The sequence below is a fragment of the Ischnura elegans genome, chromosome 8 (genome assembly GCF_921293095.1).
Source record: "Ischnura elegans chromosome 8, ioIscEleg1.1, whole genome shotgun sequence".
NCBI classification, from domain to species: domain Eukaryota; kingdom Metazoa; phylum Arthropoda; class Insecta; order Odonata; family Coenagrionidae; genus Ischnura; species Ischnura elegans.
In genome coordinates this window covers 42764174-42788113 of record NC_060253.1, presented here as the reverse complement: position 1 = coordinate 42788113, position 23940 = coordinate 42764174, and the positions used below count along the sequence as shown (strand labels likewise).

At 35.7% G+C, this 23940-nt stretch overlaps 1 protein-coding gene across 1 annotated transcript in view; it reads right to left on the bottom strand.

Moving 5' to 3' along the window:
- Window positions 1-9327: 9327 nt before the first annotated feature.
- Window positions 9328-23940, bottom strand: part of LOC124163505 (regulating synaptic membrane exocytosis protein 1) — a 444545-nt gene continuing 429932 nt past the window's right edge. Inside the window, exons 27-30 of the mRNA XM_046540458.1 lie at window positions 20699-20796; window positions 18498-18608; window positions 13754-13947; window positions 9328-10999 (exon numbers count right to left, since the gene is read on the bottom strand). Of these exons, the coding sequence (XP_046396414.1) occupies window positions 10790-10999; window positions 13754-13947; window positions 18498-18608; window positions 20699-20796 (613 nt within the window). The 3' untranslated portion in view covers window positions 9328-10789. The remainder of the gene's footprint in view (window positions 11000-13753; window positions 13948-18497; window positions 18609-20698; window positions 20797-23940) is intronic.

The following is a 23940-nucleotide window of genomic DNA, read 5'->3' as shown; positions in this document are numbered from 1 at the left end:
TTCGAGCACAAACGACTTACGCCATGGGTTATTCAGATGTTTTTGTTTACCCAATGTTTTCCTACGATCACCGCTAGAGGAGCTTTGACTTGAGAGGGAATATGTATCCTTCAAACATGTAGATTGTAGATATAGTAGTTATTTATTATATTTTTTGCCGTTGTAATCAGAGAAACATTTTGTTTTGACTTTTATCGTAGAGTACATAATATTTTACATGAATTGCAAACGTGGAGACAGTTCCTTCTCATTCTTTGTGAATTTTTTATACAACGTGATTTCCCTCCTTTCAACTGAAATATAAACAGCGCGTCTCAAACAACTATTTAAAATCTTGAGACGCTGCACTATTTTACGTAAATATGGGAAAATTGAAGAAAGACTAAATATCTCTGCTAAAAACTTCTTCGGGTGGCCACAGTCATTCTTGTCTTGAAAGGCAGTCTACCTGAGACTCCCTGTAGGGACACGCCCGTGCTAGTTGTGCCGCAAACCAGTAGATCTATTAGCACCCTCTGGCTCCATCCACTCCTTTGGGGTAGTTAGATCTCTTCTCACCCTTTTTGATAACCTTCACCTAACGTAATGACCACTTGTTTCAAAACTTAACTATGTATATTTAAGGGCTGCATTGAAAATTCTACCTTAAGTTGCTGACTCTTTCCCAAAGTTTATCACTAATTACAAAAACTTTGAGGGAATATTGTCATTCTTTTGTGGAGGAAGTGATATTTTTCTGAATCATTCGCCATGATTCCTAAGATGGAGTTTTGTCAACATGTCTGCAATTGATTGTTTTTCCTCCCATATGATGCGAGGGCTGCCCACATCCCCGGAGCTTAACAGTTCACTTTGCCCTAAACGTGATGAATCAAAACCAATTTTAAATATGAACCCTTCTGCTGCCGAGATTTCTTTCAAGTATCTTGTGAAATTTTTTATATAGAATGATTAGTAGGAGCACATTTTCAGTCCTTGAAAAAGAGAATGTAGTTGCTTTAATAAAAGACAACTTTTTCGAATATTACCTCGTGATCAGGTTGGCTTGACATTTCAAGACTCGTTTAATCGGAGGCAATGATACTGCATACGGGTATGGACTGGTATATACTGGACTGTCCCGCAATGTTAAAGGCACATCGCGCTGCGACCAATGTGAGGTTACAACAAAGTCACAGGAGTGGCGGTTACGTGTGAAGTTTGTTTTTCTAGGATATGAGAGAAAAATAACTCTAGCCATCACCAACCATGACGAGTAATACTATTCCACAGAATGCATGAGACATTCACGAATACTTAGCTGGAGTTCCATAATCACAGACAGAAATACTTAACTCCTATGAAATAGCAAAACTTCTCTTGCTCTGCATTCCTTTTGTGTAAGTTATAGTGGGGTTTGGAAAGCTAATGTCAATGCATGGAGCACTTTCTAAAATAATGAAAAATAACTTTTAGGTAGTTATCAATGAAAAGCAATAGACAGTTAACGAAACACAAGGCATGCACTCATTGTTAAAAGAAACTTTTATTTCAGTGGCGTAGCCAGGAATTTTGTTCGGGTGGGAGAATTTTTGAAAAACAGGGTGCTAAGTAATGGGTTTTAAACTAATTTAAACAGTTTTAATAATCGAAAAAACTTCATTTGTTAAAACAATATTGTGTTAATTCATGATTTTTTTAATATTTTGTTTTCTTTTGTGAAGGAAAATAATTGTGTTTTCATATTTTGTGGGAGGGGGGCCTGGACCCCCCGGACCCTTCCCCTGGCTACGCCACTGTTATATTTCATGATAATGTGACAGAGTTTAACCAGGTCCTTGGTTTCACAAATACGAATTCCAAGCAAAACAGTATGCACACAATTCACATATGATATTGTGAATCAGTTCCGCCAATGCACAATTGTGGAACTGATTCACAATATCATATGTGCTTAAGCTACAACGTATATCAATGATAAAGGTAAATCCACAAACGATGTACTAGCACACACCATAAGAATATAGTGGGAAATAAGCAAATACAATCATCAAAAACTGGAAGTCCCTGCCATCCTTACATTCTTCATGAACAACTTACAATCACAGAGCTCATTATGATGAAAAATACTATTTATTCACCGATTTGAAGCCTTAAATTAGCGTACACAAGTATCACAGGTGACTTTTCTCTCTATATTCGTTCATTTCCTAGAAAAACAAACTTCCCACACAGCTTTGATCTTGACAGCTTGATCGTGAAATGTCATATCTACTGTGAACAACGGAGGTGGACACGTCACTGACAATTTTTACGTGACTGTCAGGCAATTATAGACAGCGTAATAGCACAATTCAAACGTGATGGAACATTGATAATTACAACTCTTGGCTGATATTTTTCAACGTTTCCTACTTCGTGGATTACTACCACTGGCACTGTGATTATCAGCAGTTGACAGTACCCTTCCTTACCTACCCCATCCCCCAGACCTCAGTTGCCTCCTCCAAATACCATAACATTTAAACTGATAATACGCTTATACCAGACAATGCCATCATATGATATAAAAAAAGTCTTAAATGTGTTTCTGCAATGTTCAGCAATAGGGACAGCCCCTCAAGGGGAGGTGTGTGCCCCCAGCACCCTGCATGTGTATCTGCCACTGGCAGTAGATCAACGGCAGATGTCACATTGAAAATAACACTGTTTTTGAACAAAAGATGTACGTAGAAATCTCTAAGCAGCGAGCAAAAGTTGTATTCACTGGTATCCACCTTATAATACTAGCACAGGCAAATATTTTGGTACTTAGGGAGAAATGGATGAAGTTATATTGTATTTAAAAGCATAGCAGACAGTAGAAAACATCAAATGTGTTCTAATCACATAAATGAATGAAGTGCTGTCGATAACATCAACTTACAATCAACATATCCACCTCCAACAGCCAAGGCTCAGACTGCTACAACGATGTTATTTTACTTACAATATTATTACGATGTTATGATTACTGACCAAAGTTGATAATTGGTAGCAGGCCAGTCACAATGTGACATGCCTGCAACGTGCTGTTGATGGACCTTTGGGACCGCAACCTTAGCACGACATTTGCTATGCCGCTGAAATGTAATCGCACCCAACTCTGCTCCTGGGGATGTAGTCTTTCCCATTAAATCCCAAGCATGTTAATAACTTAAAAATTCCAAATATTTTGAAGAATTTTCAATAAAACAGACTCAAATAAGGCAGATTATCGATTTCTATATTTTTATTGTTTTTAGTTTGCCGATGATGCGTATACGCAACGTCGGGAGTTCCCCGGGTCAAATGAGCCGTTTTGCCTTTTTTTCGGAACTTTTATTTTTGCAAATAATTCTTTTTTATTATAACCCAAATATATATTTAACCCAAAATATTGATGAAACTTCGTATTGTTCATGAAATTTAGAAGAGCAATCAGTATGTAAATGAATATTGCACTTTTGGTAATCACTAATCTTCTGGCTGCTAGAAACTTGGCATCTTCGTCGTGAATTTTTTCGTCACGAACAATATTGTGGCGAGCCTTGTCTTTCCTTACTGCATTTCGCAAACTATTTATTCCGTTATGTCCTATATTATGGCAAGTTTAGTGACTATAAGGGTAGTTGCTCAAATCGAAACTTGAAGATTGTACGTGGTGGAAGGCTCCATATCATCTATCACATACACTTTGTGACTTCCACAAAGTATTTATAAAAATTTATACTATTTGACCGATATACTATGCGATGCCACTTGACGTGATGTCACAGGGACCTAGTTTCTTTACAGGAGTTTTACATCGTCTGAGGTTACCAATGCATGCATGAGGCACAGAGCTCAGGGAAACATGTCTTCATAATCACCTATTAAAACTGGCTAAGGTCGGAAAGTTTTCCTCGTTTGATAAGGTATTAATAATCCTTATTTAAGCCGACCGCTACCAGTTAGCATGGTACTCTGCTACCTGCTAGCATCCTGCATCATCCTTATTTAAGCCGACCGCTACCAGTTAGCATGGTACTCTGCTACCTGCTAGCATCCTGCATCGTATCAGCGCTCAAAGCCTCGCCCCAAGGTCACCTCACTTGCAGCAGCGGGAACCAGAACGATGTCACATGGGAGTTTTTCCGGCATTCATACTTACCCATCGCGTTTTCGCCCGCTTGAAAATTTTCACTTTTCATTTAATCGCGAATAATAGATATCGTCATTTAAAACTCTAAAAGTATGAAATACGTACTCCAGGAGTAATAATCTTTCGATTTAAGCAATAAAAAATAAAAGGAAACCACCCTATTGCCTCTTGGTAAAACTGTGGTTTGAATTTATAGGCACTGGCAAAAGCCAAAGTTTTTTCAAAGTTGCTTCACGGTTCAAGGGCCGCATGCTCTGCCACCCCTGACTCTGAAAGTTGTTTGAGTCGAGTGGACCAATGATGCTCTCCTAGGCTCGTTTTAATGCTCCTTAGCTTTTCCCTAATGTACTTTTCCCCACACATTGCACGTGGTACCTCTTATAGGCTCCTTCTAATTGGAGGTGTGTCCTGTGTTTCTTAGCCATGATTTAACTTGTAGATGTGGTTATAGATCAAGCCAACCAGATCACGAGTTAAGACTCAAAAAACTTTTCTTTTGTTATAAATACTAACATCAAAAGTCTCAACTAAGTGTTAATTTAGCTGCTGTCTATTGTTAAAAAAGGTTGCTGCCCATTTTTTGGTCACTTGTCATAATGGCCAAAACTGCAATTATCATTCATGGTTAAAGCACAAATGGTTATATCCTCACTATTTTATTTATTACTTAACCGACCATGGTTTTGACACTTGATGTCATTTTCAAGGTGAATATATTTCGATATAATATATTTCGACAATTGGTGTCATTTTCACAAGTGTGGAAACCATGGTCGGTTAAGTGATAAATAAAATAGTGTGGATATTACCATTTGTGCTTTAATCATGGATATATCATTATTCCACAAAATTAAGCCGGAAACGATTTTATACGTGCAATTATCATGTCTGAAAATTTTACCTATTTATAGTCAGGAGCATGGGTGGAGTTTTGGGGGGCTAGAGGGCACCTGCCCCTCTCCCCCCAAATTAAATGGTATTTTGTCCTAAAAAAGTACAAAACCTGTACATTCAATTGCAATCAAAACAAAAACATCAAAATTTGAAATAAATTTTAGTCTCAGGTAGTACGTAAAATGCTGTTTTCAGAGGTTAATTTACACAAATTTTCTAGGAACACTTGACCAACAGTAGGGCCACATTATAATAAACGTGGTTGATTGATTGGTTATTTGAATTAAATCTATGGTTATATTATTTGGTTTCAGAAATATTATTTGGTTTCAGAAAAATAATAAACTCAAGCAGGGGCGCAGCTAGGAATTAAGACTAGGGGGGGTATAGGTGCAACTAATACTGGGGTGTGTGGGAGTATGGAATACCCACCAGGATAAGCGGTATTTGCGAGATAAATGAATTGCGGAATTTTAGGATAAATGGTTCAAAATGGCGAGTTTAATGGCTTTCTGAGGGATATTTTATTGGTCCTTACACTATTCTATTAGTAATTCCAATCCAATTAAGTAAAATGGATTAAACTTAAAAATTTCTCTGAGCTCTGGGGGGGGGGGTTTATTCCCCAAAACCCCCCCCTCGCTGCGCTACTGAACTCAAGGGCAAAATTGTTGAGAACACAATGACTGGGAATGTGTTATGCAAATGTATTTGTAATGGGTTCCTCTCTTGGTAAATACTTTATTATGGCACCAGCCTAGAATACATTTTCAAATTCTCTCCAAAAAATTTCAAAGGCGCACTTTGCACCATAATATGTATCCCTCAGTGTGAACCCCTGAATCGAGATGAAAAACTTTGTATCCTAATAGCCTTGCAAGTTGCAAAGTTTAAGAGCACTGTGTGTTGCGTAATCTAGGATAAACACATACATATCTAGAGTTATGACGAGAATTTTACTATTTTATTTTTTCCAAGCAGCCCAGGTGCAATAGCTTCACATATTGTACCTCAGAACTCTCTCCAATCCTGATTTCATTACTGCTGTGGTATGTCTTAAAGGATACCAAGAAGGAACCTGTTATAAATATTTTTTTTCAAAGAGTTTTTAAATATGTATAGGATAATGAGAAAGTTAATGGAATTTTTATTCCATGCTTCTGTTGTATCTTCTTCTTCTTCCTGTAGATGTGTATTTCCAAATCTGCATAATCTACATTTGGTTCTTGGTTAAAGAGGTCCAGCTATCTCTTACTCTCTTGGCAGGTCTTTTAGATATACGATGACCTGCTGGGATTCCATTGTATGCAGTGTTGGATATCCTCATTTCATCCATTGTTTTCACATGCCCTCTCCAGAAGTATTATCTCTCTCTGTTCCAGCTCATAATTTCTTTTACATTTTGCAGCAATGATGAATTTTGCCATTTCATGTTCGTTCCCCAATATCAGTTGTAGTGTCATCATTTCAGTAGTCTTGAGAACTTCCATTTTTCCAGTAGTCTCTGGTGCCCTTGTTTCCAATCCATAAGGTGGATGAGTGGCATAGATGTCTGATAAATCTGACTATGGTAAATGAACTACTTCTTCTATCCAAACATGTTCTAAGGCAGTCAGGTTTCTTTGCGAAAAAACTGCACTGAGGAACAGATGGGTAAAGAGGGTAAAGTGAATATTTATTTTTCCAATCCAGTGAATGACATTTTTTGCTTCGTAAAAGACAAGATGGATTGACAGTTTACATAATTATAGTTCATTTTCTGGGGCAATAAAATGCTCTAAAATCTTTAGTATATATTTTTATATATGTGTTAGTCAAGCACATTTTTTCAAAATAGTCACCTTTACCACAAATGAAGCTGGTCCCGTAAAAACAATTACATTTTAAACATTTGATTCATTAAATAGGGCAGGATGAAGGAAATGTTTTATTAATTTCATGAAAAATAAATGAATTAATGCCGTGGAAATTTCTGATCTTTGTCAAAAAGAGAAGGAGACTGCATGACAAAATATATTTTCAAGGGAAGTCCATTCGCCATCCTTTTCGGCAATTCAAATGTTTAATATGCAACAGCACTGCACAAATGTCCAAAGCCTGTATAGTGAATGAAATATCGTGGAAAAGTTACGTAAAATTGCATTGACAAGGACATGTTCCCTTAAGTTATCCAGATAAAAAAATTGTTTCCTCAGAACAGTCAAACATTCACAGACTTTATTCAGCAAGTGATTACCAATTATGAATCAGTCAAAATACTCAAGGAAACTCGTAAACCTACAATCATTAACAATACAAGGATTTTTTGATAAACATGAGCATACTGTATTATTGATTGTGCTACCATCATATTAAGCTAGGCCGTTTATTACAGATATTCTCTTTTTTTGTTGACAAAGATACATACAAGAAATGCAGGTAGTGTGTTCTACAAGTTGCATCTTGACTCTTTCACTCAAGACTATCTTTGTAAAACTGGTAGTTATTCACAGGGGCACTTAAGGAACTACAGCAACTAATTTCAAAAGATTATATTTTTAATTCATGGCTACAGAAAAATCAATATATCCTACATTTGATGTCATTCCTAAGTTGTAATATCTCATTTCTTCAAACTGCTGCTTCCAAAAAAAGACCATTTCCTCCTTGCAACATCAATCTTTACACTGATCTATGAATGCTACCGGTTAGAATCCCAGACTGCAGTTAAGTAACAAATAATGGATTTTCATGTTTATTTCTACATCCATACGATATGTCATATATACAAATCTGTTCCATGACCCAATTAAAGTTACACGTTTCATATATATATTTATATTTGTTTTAACTTTCGTCTACAATATTAGCTATCACAGTCACTAGCAATAGTAAAAAACAAGTGATTGCTCTTTCTTACTACTATCAACAGTTATCTAACAAACATCAAAGCTTTCTCTTTCTGGAAGAGGATTGTCCTGTAGATTTTTTGCAAAGTAATTGATTTTTACTCGCATAAAGATTTTAGGCCGTGGGTAAAAAGTGTAACCACTTCCGATATGAAGAGCATCACGCAGAGAAGAACAATAGAAAAATGCCGCTTAGTGAGGAATCCCTTCTCAACCATCCTCCGAATTTATTTAGGCCTGCTGAAAAGATTAAAACAGGCTTTTAGATTGCCCATTCAACACACAATTAGCATCCCTTCGTCCATTGGGACCAGTTCACCATAAGCATATATATGTATATATACAGTTATAGACTTTAAAAAATATTTGTTTCTCTAATCTATTAAAAGCAAATTATATAGTAAAATAACATAAGATTGTCATCCACAAAAACACCATCACAGTCATTTTTCACCATGTTGCACAAAGATCACATACAAAGATGTTCTACAATTGGGCTTCAATAAAAGATGCTGGAGCATTTTACACAATCTGCTTCCACCAACTACATAACTATATTTTGATTTATCAAGTTTTTTTATATTTCTCAATTTACGATAATAATTTGAAATATTTGAAAAAAGTTGTTTAGTTTACAAAGTACAGCTTTGGGATGGAAGAAAAAAGCAGTAGGAAAATATGAGTGAGAGAATGTGATAGTTTGATTTACAAGATACACTGCCCTGAATAATCACCCCCTCACAAATTTTGTGCTTACCTATGGACTAATGATAAACAGTGGCGGCTCATGGCCTTGCAAGGCGGTGAAGTGCTGGTCTGACTATCTTCATGGCAAAGCATTTGCTGCCTCTCCTCCCTCACCCATGGAGATTAAATAACAGCCATGCACTCAATTTTTTTTTGAGTACTTTCATTCCATTATGACAATACACTATGTTTTGATGACACAATTAAAATTAATGAGTACAATATCCAGTAACTGATGTTTAATGAGGCTAATATAGTTATTTATGTTTCTTTACAAATTCCCCTTAATGATTGCTTTACAGAAAAATGAATTTCACCCACCAAATGAGGAACAATATGGACTTTGATACAAAAGTATTCATGAAACAACTCACCTAGATGAAATCCCAAAAGGATAAATCCAGTTATAAGAAAGCACCTGATCTAAATTTATATTCCTGCTGTTGACAATCTGGTAGGACATTGAAGTCTTATTGAGGACAGTGGGATTGCCAGGAATTTCGTTCAGGGGGGGCGGGTTCAAAACCAGGGAAGGGATTTTTGAAAATCAGGGTACTAAGTAGAGGGTTTAAAACTAATTTTAACCCTTTTCATAATCGAAAAAAAACTCATTTTTCAAAGAAATATTTTGCGAATTCATGATTTTTCCATATTTTGTTTACTTTTATGAAGCAAAGTTATTGTGTTAGCATATTTTGGGGAATTGGGGGGTTTGGACCCCCCCTTGCTATGCCACTGATTGAGGAGTAGGTTTATCACTTTGAATGAGGCCCTTCTTATGTTTTGAATTCTGTCTATTAAATGGAGTTATGAATAAACTGAAAAATGGCCTCAGAGGTTGCAGCAGGAAATGCTCACTTATTCAGAGACGATAGGTGGACAGGTAGACAGTCTACGAGAGCTAAGGCAATGCTAACAGGAGTGAAAAATAGCGCAGAGGTTCCTGCATAAGTGAAGTGCTGCAAAAAGCACACCACCTGGCATGCAGTAACCATGGCAACTGATGATGCTCCTCGACCTCGTATCCTCATTTCCTCTGCTTCCCTGTCTTGTACCTCACACTTAACTAGTAAAGTAGGGCTTCACTTGTAGAGGTGACTCAAGAGTTGCAGATTGACAGAAATCTCAGCACCCCTCAGGAGCATTGTGCTACAAATTTTTGAATTACTCTACCTACATCATTCTGCCTTAAAAACTCAATATGAATTCCTGAATATTAAAATTTATGTGAAAATTGACATTCTCATTTATTCTCAAAAATATAGGTGAGGCAGCACCTCACTCACTTCACTCAATGAGCCGCCACTGATGGTAAATTCAATTCCTATGAATTGCAACATCCCATAACTATGTATTATCTCCTCTGGTAGTGCTTCAGATTGACAATCAAGTTTTCCTTAACAGTCTAAATTCAGAGCGTACCACCACCAAATTGAAGGAAAATTCAAGACTTCACCGTATATACTTCTTCTTAAAGCATAATCTTGTCTTGGAAGGACATTTTTAAACAACTCATTGCACCACTTCTAGGGACCAATACTCTTATTGTCAAAAAAACTATATTTTTGGTTCAAAGAAATACCTAATTTTCATTATTAAAAAAATCCTATCAATTCTTTTTCAATTTTTGCCAAGGCAAAACTCAAATAACCATATACATAAGTCTCAATTTCACAAAAAAAATATCTACCTTTCTACCTTTAAATCATTAAATTCTTTCTCATCACAATATAATAATTCACTCATAAACATTTGACTGGTCTCCTATAAATTTTAAACATTAATTAACACATCATATATATATAGTTCTTTTCTTATCAACTGCTATGGAAAATATGAAAAAGTCAACTTCACCAAGATATGCTGAATGAATGCTTATGAAAATTCTTTAGAAATTTCCACACAGTGGAATAAATGACAAAGACAGTATTGGCCAAGAGGATAAAGACAAGAGAAAAGTTTTCCCCACACTTAGGCCAAGATCAGATAATATATATCTTATAAAATCAATAAAAATTTTCTTTTCTAATTCATTTCGGAGCCTTGGACTGCCCTGGTTAATTCTTTGCAAAAAGAGTATCCCTTCAGCTTGTGTATCAAATGATCAGTAAGGAGCTGGTCATGACATATTTGGCTCTTCGCTGCCATCATCATCTTCCTCAGAGGAGGGTCCTCCATCAGGACCCCTTGGACCTTCGTAAGCATCGCTGGCATTGGCCGTGGCACCGGATAAGGACCGCAGTGGAAAGAGTGGGTACCACGCCAAGGTCAGTCGTGTGAGCTGTAGACGATCCAGAGCAATTTCACCTCCTCCAAGACCTTGGTTGGCCTGGTTAGAAAAAGGACCATTTAGATTACCCTCTCAAGAAGACAAGAAAATGCCTTTGAAACCTTACTCCTTTTGCAGTCAGAAACGTAGATGTACAAGTGTACCAGTAGCTGTGGGAAATGAGTATGTACAAGAAAGTTTGACTGTCTCTTCTTCCCTGCTATCCCTTGTCCTTCTTATCTTTAAACCTTTTAAAGCCAGCCTATTTTTCCTGATATTCTGAAAAATGCCAGGGCTTCTTTTTTTTTGGCAAATTTTAGGTTTGCACTTAAAAATTTATACCAAGTCTAAGAAGCAATTTCTGAAGCTAATTTTTGTGTTATGTGCTCTTCATATTTGCGCATATGTTAAAGCATGGTAGATACTAATAAACAGTTTCAAAAGCTAAATGAAGCACAAAAGGTAGAAGGCGTGAGTGTAAAAAAAAACCAGCCGATAGATTGGCTCTTTGCACATACCCCCTGGGCTGAGAGATTGGCCCACTGGCATTATAAGGTCACTATGTATTATGATTTCTTTAAAACCTAAAAAAACTTGTGTGAGAAAGGCTCAGAAAAACACTTTTCAACCTATCTTACTTTAAAATGTAAGGAAACATGGTTTAAATTACTTCTAGATACGGGAAACAATGAAGAAATTGAAAACAAAGCCTGAAAATGGGGACAAAAGGAAGGTTACTAAGCCTATGCATTTGTCACATTTTCAGGACCTGCCGCCTACTTGGCAATTTTCGCCCCTATGGACTAGACCTCCAAGGGGGCGGTAGCACCCACTTCAGGAACCACTGCCCTAGAGCATTAATAAATATTCACTCATTCTTTTCACTGAACCATCCCTAAGTGAGTGCGGTCCTACTCTCGGACCCCTTGCAAAAGGAGTAGGGAGGGGATTATGTACAAGGATTTTTCTGCCCCTCCCAGAAGAAAAAAGGCTCAGGCCTTCTCAGCAAATTTTCCTGTACAAAATGGAGGATTTGTAATCCAGCTACTGCAGCTGAAGGATTAATGGTTGCATTGAGCAATCAACTCTTATCAGTGAGGAGGTGAGTGTTGTGACGTCATGGAACTGAGGGATGTGACACCAAGGTACCGATCACCCACCAGTTTGGTGCACAAGAAAATCCTCACTTGCTTCTGATTACCACGGAGCAGAAGGGTGGAAAACAAGTGAGAGTACCATAGCGTTCGGTGCAGTCTCACCAAGTGATCATAATGCTGCAATCAAGTGATGAATGAACAAAGTGCAGCTGTGTGTACCCAATAATAATTAAGGAATTAGAGGATGTAGCAGAGCAAGTTATTCAAGGAGATTAAACCAGGCTCGGTAAGTTTACACTCTTGAATTAATTTCCACTTCTGAACACATATCAGATTGAGAAAACTGCTACAGCCTGGCAGCTTGTAACAAATCCTTATTCTGGTAATTATCTATCGTCAAAAACTCCAGTTCGTGAAAAAAATGAGCTAAGTTTGCTACCATTGTTCCAGTTAGCACAATTGGTAATCCATATGTTTTGGAAAAGAATGTATGTATGTATGTACTTGGATTCCATGGATCTGCTCCCTCTTTATAAATATCAAGTCAAATGTCAATGCAAAATCCTTCTTTGCAACATACAGCATACTTCCAATTATCTGGACTAATGATGGCGAGTGGCAGCACGAATAATTGAAAAACATGAATAATCCAAAATTTCACTTGAATATCATATAATTTTCATAATTTATACAAATCAAGTGATTAGATATTATTTATGCACATCATCTGTTATTTTAGATTGCTTTCCGGAAATCATTAAGGGCTTTCTTTTCATGTGCGGTGTCGGAAACTACACTGCCAGGCACCACGCTGCATAGTCGCGTCCGCTGCTGCAGGATGCGGATTCGTGATCACTGAGCGTGATCGCACACCACGATGCTTGGAAAACAGGAACACGGAATTCCCATGAAGGCAACGGGTGTACAATCATGCCATCATGCAGCAGTGGTTATAGGAAACCAGGACTTATGAAAGATTGTCTACGCGGGTGAGTGCCCAACTATGACTCATGCTATCTCTTCTTCCACTTCCCTCGCTTTCTTCACTTCTACTATTCCCTTCCTCTCCAGTTTGACTTTGACTCATCGCAGCGTAAGCATGCTCAAGTCCGACGAAATCCTCGGTTCCCTTGTGCTATATTCAACCGCATGCGAGGCCACGGCAATAATTGCGAATTTTCTATATGAAATATGCAATTAAAGAACGTTAATAACATTTTTTCTAATTTACGATTGGTTAGACGTTGATGAATCTTTAAAAATTAATGAAGAGTTTTTTCCCGCCGCTGATCGTCATTAGACTGCTAGAGAAAACATCCAAGTAGACTTGAAACATTCCTTGTCAGCAAGTAAATAAAATAATTCCATTTTATGAAGGGAATTATAATAGAAATAATAAGTCCGGTGTACCCTAGCAATAAAATGCAAATATCCTGGTGCTTTTGCATCATTTTTTTTTTTTAAGACCATGTAAAACATCGAAAAAGTGTAAAACTCATGCACGGATAAGCCACAACTCGGATTAGCTGCAGCCGGATAATTGGAAGTCTGCTGTATATCATAACATAAAAACCTGGGAATTTGTGGAAACTCAGTATATTCTACATAATTGTGCTAGCTAGGGTTGTTGCTACCTAGTATTAGCTGTAGATAATCTTAGCAAAAAAAAGAACAGGGATAAATTCCTAGGCATTAAGAATTTCTTGTAGGGACATACCTCCATGCCAATGACAAAGCCCTTCCTTTGTGTTCTTTCCCACAACATGATGAGAAGTGATCGACCCAGAACGTCTCGTGCAGAATACCGTAGTGTCTGTCGATATTGGGGCTCCATGGAACGCCGTATAACGCGTGTCTTCCTCTTTTGCAGCCAGCGTGGACCATCTCGGAGGTAGGTTTTCACGTACGTATCTGAATCATGACCAAGGGAGAATTTGCATTGTAAAACATGTTGAAAGTTAATAGTGAAAAGAAATGCATATTACTTAAACTTGGTGTCATCAAAGCAAAGGACTGCTATTGGATTGAAAATGATGGTTTCAAAAAAAATATTACTGATGACAAAATAATGATAAGTTAGAAGCTTTTAAATTAAAAAAGGAGACTTTCCCATTGAGATAAAAAGGATGTAGTGGCTAGCATATTGAGGAAAGACTACACTCACAATTAGTGAGAAGAGAAAGCCTCGTAAAAGTTGAAAGGCAAACAAAATGATACTAATTAGCACTAGAAACATCCATGATTGGGTTATACGGATCCAAAATTATGGTGCCATAAATAATATCTTTCACCATGGAAAAGGTCAGCAGATAGCTCATGTAACTGTAAGAAGCTTTGCAATAAAAACACTTAGGAAGCTATGTAATGAATATGAAAATGGAATGTCAAAATATAATAATAGAAATATGCACAAATTGGAAATAAAAGGAGAGAGAAACTAATTTTGTCTACAAATATAATTTAGCTTATCACAATACAAAGCTGAGTCTATCACAACTAAGTCTTTCAAGCCAAAAATTGAAAGGCAGGCAGAGACATTTCAGTGCAGAACTAAACTAATTAGTTTCGGAATTATTTTTAATTCATAATTAAGTCCAAAATTAGAAATGCATTAAAGGATATCAAATGATTTTATCAGAAAGAGTTTTATGATAACTTGTTGAAATCTACATATTTACACAAAGGATACTTCATTGAGGAGGAATTTAGTGAAAAATAGGAAAAAAATTCCTTGAGCTATCTCATGAATGAAAATAAAGGTGAAGAAAAAATGACTCACTATCGATGCATTGAAGTATGGTGACATAGCTTCAGAATAATATCATCAATTATATTAGGTTTTTCCGAAGTTGGATTTAATTCATGTCATTATAAGTAGGTTATGTTCAGGCTTAGTGGCATTCATAGTTCACAGGATAATACAATTAAGTACCTATATTATTGTTTAACAAATTAGACATGTCTACGCTTAAAAATCAGCTTCAAAACAAAAATATTGAAGTTTATGATTAACATAATATCCAAGAATAAAAATCCACTCAGTCAAACACATAAAATTACAATCAAAATTCAATACAGAAAAAAGCCATGGAAGCACTATCCAAGAAATAATTGATTTTCAAACATATGAAGTTTGGCTATTAGTAATGACTCATTGCAAATGACAATTTGTTAGTAATGGTTTATTCCAATGTAAAGGGACCTGTTGTTGTCAACTCCATGTCATTCCAGTCTAATTGCACATAGGCAATTCAAAATATGCCCCTAGCACCTACTAGCTTAGAAAGAGATGCGAAGATAATATATCATTCTGGGATTAGTAAATTACAATGAAGAAATGGGATTTATTCCATGAAAATTCCAATCTCTCCTCCTAAAAATTAATATTTGAGGAAGAGTATGGTTAATATTATCTCTAAGAGATGCATATTCAAAAAATATAAATATATATGATGATGCAAGTGAAACCTATATAAATTCAGCAAAGAGATAATTTAATTACATAGGTACCTTAATGAAATAAAAAATTCAGTTATTACAAATCTGAAATGTAGGAAGTCAATAAGCTGTGACAGGGATGAAAAATATTAGTTTCTTAAATTAAGCATAGAAGATTATGATAAACAAATCTTCAAAAATATACCAAAAAATTTTAATGTAGTTAAAAGGATTTAAATCATATCTTGGTACATAAGTCTTCCTGTTGGTTGTATGCATTGTAGACCCAGCAAAAGATGTTGCCTAGTGAGTAACGATTACAGTTTCCGGTATCATGATCCTGGAATCGGAGTGCTAAGATTTCAATTTTTGGTCCCTCTAATCTCTGGACATTAGCACTGGATAAGACATGAATCTTAGGAAAATGATATAAGTGCTTAAATATTTTATTTCTAGTGTTAGAGCTCACTCATAACCTCCACATCTTTGCCGCATTAATATTTGATGGACCAGGGAAACGCATCTGAAATTTTTAAAACTATTATTAAAAAATAGCTTGACATTGTAACCTATGAAAGAATCTCCCCTATATCCCTTAAAAAAACAACTTCTGACAAATTTTTATAAAGATATTAATTAATATACAATATGCCATGTAAGAAAATCATTGGAACTTTTTGATTAGTGATGCTTCCATCATAATTGCTTGACCAAAGAAATACCTTTACATATTATGGAAAGAAAAAGGTCCTCTTCAACTGGCCCTGAAAAAGTTTTTCACTTTAAATTATAAAGCAATTGAGGTCTTTTATGAAGCAAGCAGGGGTCATAGAGCAAGCTGACTAGCACACCTGTGGAGTCTCTCTTTTATTTCCAAGTTGTGATGCAAATTGCTGGCAGACCTACAGCAGTTTTATTTTTACCATACAATTCATTAGCAATTAAAATTCAGCCCCTATCATGCCAGTTTAAAAATCCAAGCTGAATGCATTGATGCACTTTAGTAATTTAAAACACTTCTAACTAGCGAACGTGCAATTTTTTACATGTTGACGGCGACAGAAAATAATGAGATGCTGCAGCTGTTTGCTGTTCTATAGGTTGACATGGCTGTGCAGGGATTTCATCTGTAGATATTTTTAAAGTGTTCAAATATGTCTCTACATGTGGTGATGAAAAGTCATACGCTACATTTACCAACCAAACTAAGATAGGTCTGAACTCAGAAAATGTTGTATTATTGCATCTTGGGAATTTTTTAAATGGTACACATAATATTCATTCCTTTTTAAAAAAATAATATTTAAGTTGAAATTATGATGCATGTAACGTATGCACTCAATCACTATTTACTCCCTTCCTACCAACAACTTCATTGCCTGATCAAAATCTGAGTAAGCTCTAACCTGAATAACACGAAGGAAATTCACAATCAACTGCAATCAATTGTGTCACTTAAGACTTGTAAGAATTATACGTTTCACTAGAATTAGTTACCCCTCATTGAATAATGCCAATTATCAAGCCAGTTATTGTCAACATCAATGAAATAATATTTTCACAAAGCTCTTCATAGCTCTATCATCTGCAGTTACGCTGTTACTCAAAAATTATTTGTTCCCCTTTTAACATCAAACAAATTACACATGCCTGCCTTTGTTCCTAATGTAAGAAAAATATCCCACGGTAAAATGGCATAATGACTTATTACATAATTTAAAAATTAAATATGATAAAAAAACATCTTGCAGCTAAAATATAAACACTACACACAATACTGTCATTTCCACTTGGAAGTAGGCAATGGAAATACTATTGCAATTAATTAGTTCATAATGAATGCAATTTAAGTCTGTTGAATTGAGAAATTAATGAATCACTACCACAATTATATGAGTTGTTAGTCAGAATAAAAAGCTATTAATCAAGCAAGGTGAAAATTCAATAAAAAAGCTCATAAAAACATCTTACTTTCTTTGGAATCTTATTTAGAGCTGAGGAGAAATTATGCTGCTAACGTAGAGCTTTCTCAATGGAATTGTAAGGCTATGGAGTTTTTACCGCATAAAAGCCCAAAAAGCATTTTATTCTAGCATACTTTATAATCTTTCCAAGGCACTGACAACGAGTCGATAGTTTTTTCATTTTTGGTTTATCAAATTTTACACAGTTTCTTGTATATGACAGCTGTCCTCAAGTTCCACCATCCTATTTTTTACAGAGTATTGAATTTTTCAGTCTTTGACCACCAGGATTCTTTCCATTTCCATGCCCTGTTAGAGCCAACAGATAGATACTGGCACCAACTTATACTATGGATACTCTATATGCAATCAACGCACCACCATAATCCCGCTGGATATTAAGCTTCTCCTTTGGACCCTCACTCAAGGATGACCCAGCAGGTCCACCCCAGTAACCCCCGAAATGAAGAAAAGTTTTAGCGTTTTTAAACTATCACCAGCTATCTGCTGCTTAGAGCTATCTTTCTTTCTTTTTTATTTAAAATTACTAACCTAAACTTACATTAATCTTGGCACTCCCCGAAAATATATTCTATGTACCATACTGTCCTGATCTCAGAGATATACATTTGGTACTCTGCATAGACCTCTCTCTGGTTGGACTTGTCCATTTTCTCTGAGGCTAATGTGTTGATGTTGAGTATAAATTCTTATAGACATTATAGCTCCTATTCATTACTTCTGACTGCCTTTATGCCATTCAAGAGTTTGATCAATATGTGATGATATGAACACAATAATATTTTTTCAGTGACCCATTATCGTTCCCACTAGGCTAAAATATGCTGGTACTAATCTTCAAATGCTACTCATGGCAAGGTTATCTCTATGCTTTCTTTTAATACAACTATTGGCTGTCATGTCAGCATAGTCACTACTTTCAATGTCTACATTGTGCTAAAATGCATCATTCATTAGCGTGCCACTACAGAATATTAAATCTCAGTCAGTCAAGTCAGGCCAGGGGTGTAACCCCAATGGCGGGGCAGTCTCACTTACCAGGAGGATAGTCTTTGGAGGCTGCAGCAATGTTCCGTGCACAGACAACCTCAACTTCAAGTTGGCCCTTGCTCATTAGAAGACCAAGTTTCACCTCAGCAGCACAAAATCCTACAAAATTAAGCTCCAAAGTAGGGATCCAGAAGTAATCAAGGCAAATAAAACCCCACTTCCAGGAAAAAGTTGTGAGGAAATACACTCATCTCACTTAAAGAATAATTTCAGTCCTACCACAAAATAAATTAACATGCGTTAGGATTTCCAATGGTTTGCTATAATGACACACTAATTATAACAGCCACTTGGATTGGATCAGGGAAAATGACTATGCAACCAAATTATTTGAATTAGCACATGGAACTGGACTTCTTTTCTTAAATAGATGATTTTCTGAGTAGAGGGAACTCACAAGGGAGGAATTCATAATGGTAGCTAAATTCAACAATAAACATATATTCAAAGCTATTGGGTGCCCTTTCCCCGGTAGGAATAATTATTTTAAATGGGCCATTAGAGAGTATAGGTTTCTGATCCAATCTAAGCTAAATATATTTAGTGTATAATTATAGTGAACTGATAAAAATCCTAACAAAAAGTATTCTATGATGCCCATCAAATGGCATAAAAATAGTGGGTTAATTTTAATGCTGTGTTATCCTAAGTGGAGTTTTAAAAACTAGTACAGCAATCTTGTGTATAATTTCAAGTGATAGCAGAAATTTATTAATATAGCTGTTTTATTTATTTTAATTTGTGAGGGTCATTTCATTTTTAGGTCTCTCACAGTTTGATTTAAGTAAATTGTATAGGATGAGATACATAATTCATTCATATGATGAAATGAAAAAAATACGGAGTACAGCTCCAGGGAATCTCTTCACACTTGCACATGTAACTTCTATGAAAGGCTGTCATTAAATGAGGTTTCTGTAAATTTTAAGATTTTGTAATGTTCTGAGTTCACTAAGGAGAATGCATGAATGCTGGTTGGCTAGTTTTATTAATCTTTTTCCTATTGTATTATTAGTTCAAAGCACAGGCTGTTACCTTGAAATTTTCATGGCTGAAAGAAAAATTCTTTTTAACATTTACCTGTATCTCAAGAATAAAAATTTTACCACTTTGAAAATACTGAGTTTCAAATATGAATAACATTTTCTAGAATTTTACCTCAAAGTTTTAAACATTTCAACTTGATTACAGGATTTGAGGAAGTAACTACCAATTAACCAGCATCATTTGCCTCGATTAGAATTTGTTCCCTGATCTCCTGAATTTGATCTGGGTATCATACCTCTTGAGCTACCAAAGCATCTTCTTTCCAAGAGGAGTTTTGTATGCTTTATAGGGCAACATGGTTTACTGCAGGCATACATGATCAAAGGGCAGCAAATTAGACTGCATAATTTCTCAATCCTATTACAGTGAAACCTCTCATACACGGAGATTTATATTCATCCAAACTATGTTTAAGTAATGTGTCTGTTAGTGAGAGGTGTCCGTAAGTTGGAGGTGACTGAAATAAAACTTCATTTAGATAGGTATTACATTCCCCGAAAGTATTACAGAACATGAATTTAAGCCAGCTGAATGAAATCCTTTTATTTAAAAACTCTAATTTTTTGAGAGATTGGTATGATGGCAATGGTAATGGTGTCCGTAAAAGAGTGAAGACAGAATTTAGAAGCTTGGACATTATGTGCACTTTTAAGTGATTCTGTAGAGGCATGCCACTGGATGTTCCACAGATATTTCCTTAAATAATTTCCATATTGAATACTCTAGGAATCTTTCTTATGGTGTTAGCCTTGGAACTGAGGTGCTAACATAGACATGCTATCTAGTGACATCGTATTACTGCAGGGATAAATTAACTTGTCCTTAAAAGCTAACAAAACTCTCCAGAGGTAGAAAATGCAGTTCATTAGGTGTGAATTCTGGAAATTTGGGTTCAAATCCCAGGATAAGCAAATGAATTTTGGACATGATTGCATGAGTTTTCAACAATCGATGTGTCATGAAAGTAGAAATGACGAGTGGGCAAAGTGTGTCTTCTTCAGAGGAATGAAGTATAAACAATATCATACTATTGGGTTGGTGATTTTTTAGTGTAAACAATTTCAAATATGTGGTTATTAAACAGATGACATTAAAAAATAAAAATTTGACATGGTTTTCATTCATCTTCTCAAAGCACTCACCATGGCCCATACCAAAACCACGTGGCTGCACCTGCCCAGGTCCCAAGATGATACGAGCTAACTCTCTCTTGCCAGTCTCATCTCGACTTGACCTTGTACTGCAGGACATGAAAGCATTAAATCTAAATTTACTTGTAAATTAGTTCCCTCCCCACCATCATATAGAAGACCTTTAAATAAATCTCTTTCATTTGTATTTTCCAGTGGCGAAGCTGAAGAAATCTAAGAGAGTATTCCAGCCCATTGGTACCTTCCACACAATTCGTATGCTCGAAGATGAGGTGCGTAAAACATTATCCTATATATTATTACAGATAGGTATTTTTCTGTGATTACGTATATGCTCAATTAATAGCGCACCTAGTGATAAATAAGGCATTATTTTAGACCTTGAATCACCGGCCTCTGGTAAAAAAATACAATCTCAATCTCTAATTTCACTATTTACCCGCATTCATTTGACATAAAAGTTTCGATTTTTACACGTCGATTACTCGCCTGAGGTGTATCGCCTCCACAATTTTTTTAATTCTGAATTTCAATTTTAAAAACCCGTTAAATCCATGATTAAACCAAAAAAACTTAGCATAAGCATGCAAAAATATTAAAAATAAAATCTAAGAAGTATAAGAAATTAAATTTTTTTGTTTTTGTTTACTCTCTAGGTTACAAAGAATAACTTTCATATTTCAATTCAATGCGCACTTCTACTGGTAATTAATAAAATTAAAGCCAATGGAAATCTTACGATAGTGAACCGGTCGCAATAATAGTACGAAAGTATGTTCACGACGATATATTATCACCACGATATGACTATGTATATGAACAGTTTAATATACACTGTAGTACGATGAACGATCAGAAAACTGCGACGCCCATCAAGAAGTAACTGTTGCATTTTCATTCTATATATCAGAGGTGATAAAGGAATAGAATACTTGATTATATATGTGCACTGTTTGAGACTAAGTCTGAAAATTGTTGAACCAAGATGGCGGAATTCTGACCGTGCTTAAAACTCGAATACAGCGCCTCTGGATATTAAAACCTCCTTGGCCACCACAGATTGTCTGCTATTCAACAATCCTGTGATACAAGAATTCACAACTGCAACATAATGCCACTTACCCAGAGGAAATGTTCCAGGTGGACGCAATTCCAGTACATAGGGGGTAGCAACAAGATGAATTTCCAAATAAGCATGATTTAAAAATGATTTAAGAATACCTAATTTGAAAGATTCAGAGGTAATATAGAATGCAGTTGGAATTCTGAAACCAAATTTCGGATGACTCCTGAAAAGTGCTGCTAATGGACTAAGCTGGACTATATGATGGTGATTGATAAGAGTGCTGGTACACTGGATGCTACAACGACGTTATATATTTTTGATACGATGACTACATTGAAACAGCTCCACTTTTATACCCTATGCAGTTACAGTGACACTAACCCAGACGGCACAGAATCCTCCGTATCTAAATCGTCTGCAGATAGTATCCATTGACGACAAGCGACGGAGCGGTAGTCAATGGATACAATCTGCATACGAATTCGATACGGAGTATTCTGTGCCATCTGGGAATGTTATGAATAAAATATAAAATGAGTAGTTTCACATCTCTGTTGTTTGATATTTTATGTTAAAAATGTCAGTTCAAACCAAAAAATGTCAAAAACCAAAAAAACTTAAACCATGATGGAAAGTACGAATCAAACATAAATTATTCCCTTATCCAGAAAATAATCTTGGAAAATTCATCAACTATTTTTCTTTTACAAAAAAATATATTTTTTTACACATCTATAAACTGCATTTTTACAATAGAATATCAGAAAAAATTTTAGATATGCTATGATAATCTGAACTTGGCACATGTATGTCTGATACATATCCTCTGCTATCTCTACCAGACCCTGACGGTACTCAAAATTCTATATTCCTAATGCTGGCTGGGTAGCCACCAGAGGCAGAGGAGGTTTAAGGTGGTTAGTTTATTATTCACTGTGGCATGTTGTTGGGTGTGCATTTCCCAACAGCAATTACGCAGCAAAGTATAATATGCATAAAAAAGTAGCCTTTAGATATTCTTCAATTAGTTTTAAATATAGTTGTTGAAAAACAGTTGGTGAAATAAAAACTTGCATTAGAGAGTCACCATGAAAATTACCATCTTTTCAATATTTCCAGGAATTATGGGGAAGGAAGGTGTTCACTGCCTCTGCCACTGGTTGGCTCCCTATGGCAAAGAATCCAAGGATCACATTGAGTTGAATGAAAGTGAGCTATGGCCGATGGGTGTTTGCACATGAGCGATCCAGCCATTTTGGAGTCTACCAGTAGCCAGACACCTATGTCTCTCAAACCCTACAGCAGTACATGCTGCATGGAAATTTAGGGTAAATATCGTTTTGCCCTTCTTCCAATGAAATATGCATAGTTAAAATTAAATTTGATGCATGATTGAAAATTAATGTTTTATTGCATGTATTTGGGGAATATTATGTCTCTTAGATTACTCTGAAGCTTCACCACTGATATTTTCTTATCTTAGGGACAGAGACACTCAAATAATGCTCTTTGTGATCACAATATGAGGTAAAAATTGGCATAACATCTACCAGATTCCTAAACAAAAATTTTCATTAGTGAGATGTCAGCAGATTGTGCCTTACCTGACATTGGAACAATAAACATATTATCATTAACGACTGACCTAAAATACTCCTTTCTTGAGGCTATTCATATCAATAACAGAGTATACATAAATGGTCCACATTAAGTTAATTAAATAATTTAAATAGAACAATCAGCACTCTTTCACCTGAAAAAAATAATTTTCTTTAAATTTGCCATTGCTGGCTTCCATTGCATTATTGATAAGTTGTATTTTGTCACCAATGAAATTATATATTTCCCAATATCAACGTTGATTACTTTCAGATGACTAGTATAATTAAAATATAAAGCAGTTATTGTAGGTATTAGAGGAAACGGATAAACTAGCCATGAGAGCATATTTAAACATATGAATGAAGAACTCTAGCATAAGTGCAACAATATTAACTACACGCAAGCAAAAAAATTACTACCAAACCTATATGGTGTTTCAACTATAGCTGGTACATAATTGGCTAGTAAATCCTATCCAAGAAGATGAAAAAATACAATGAAATGTATTTAGAGAAGTAAGGTAAAATGCTAAGTTTCACAAAATATCAGCAGTTATAACTCAATA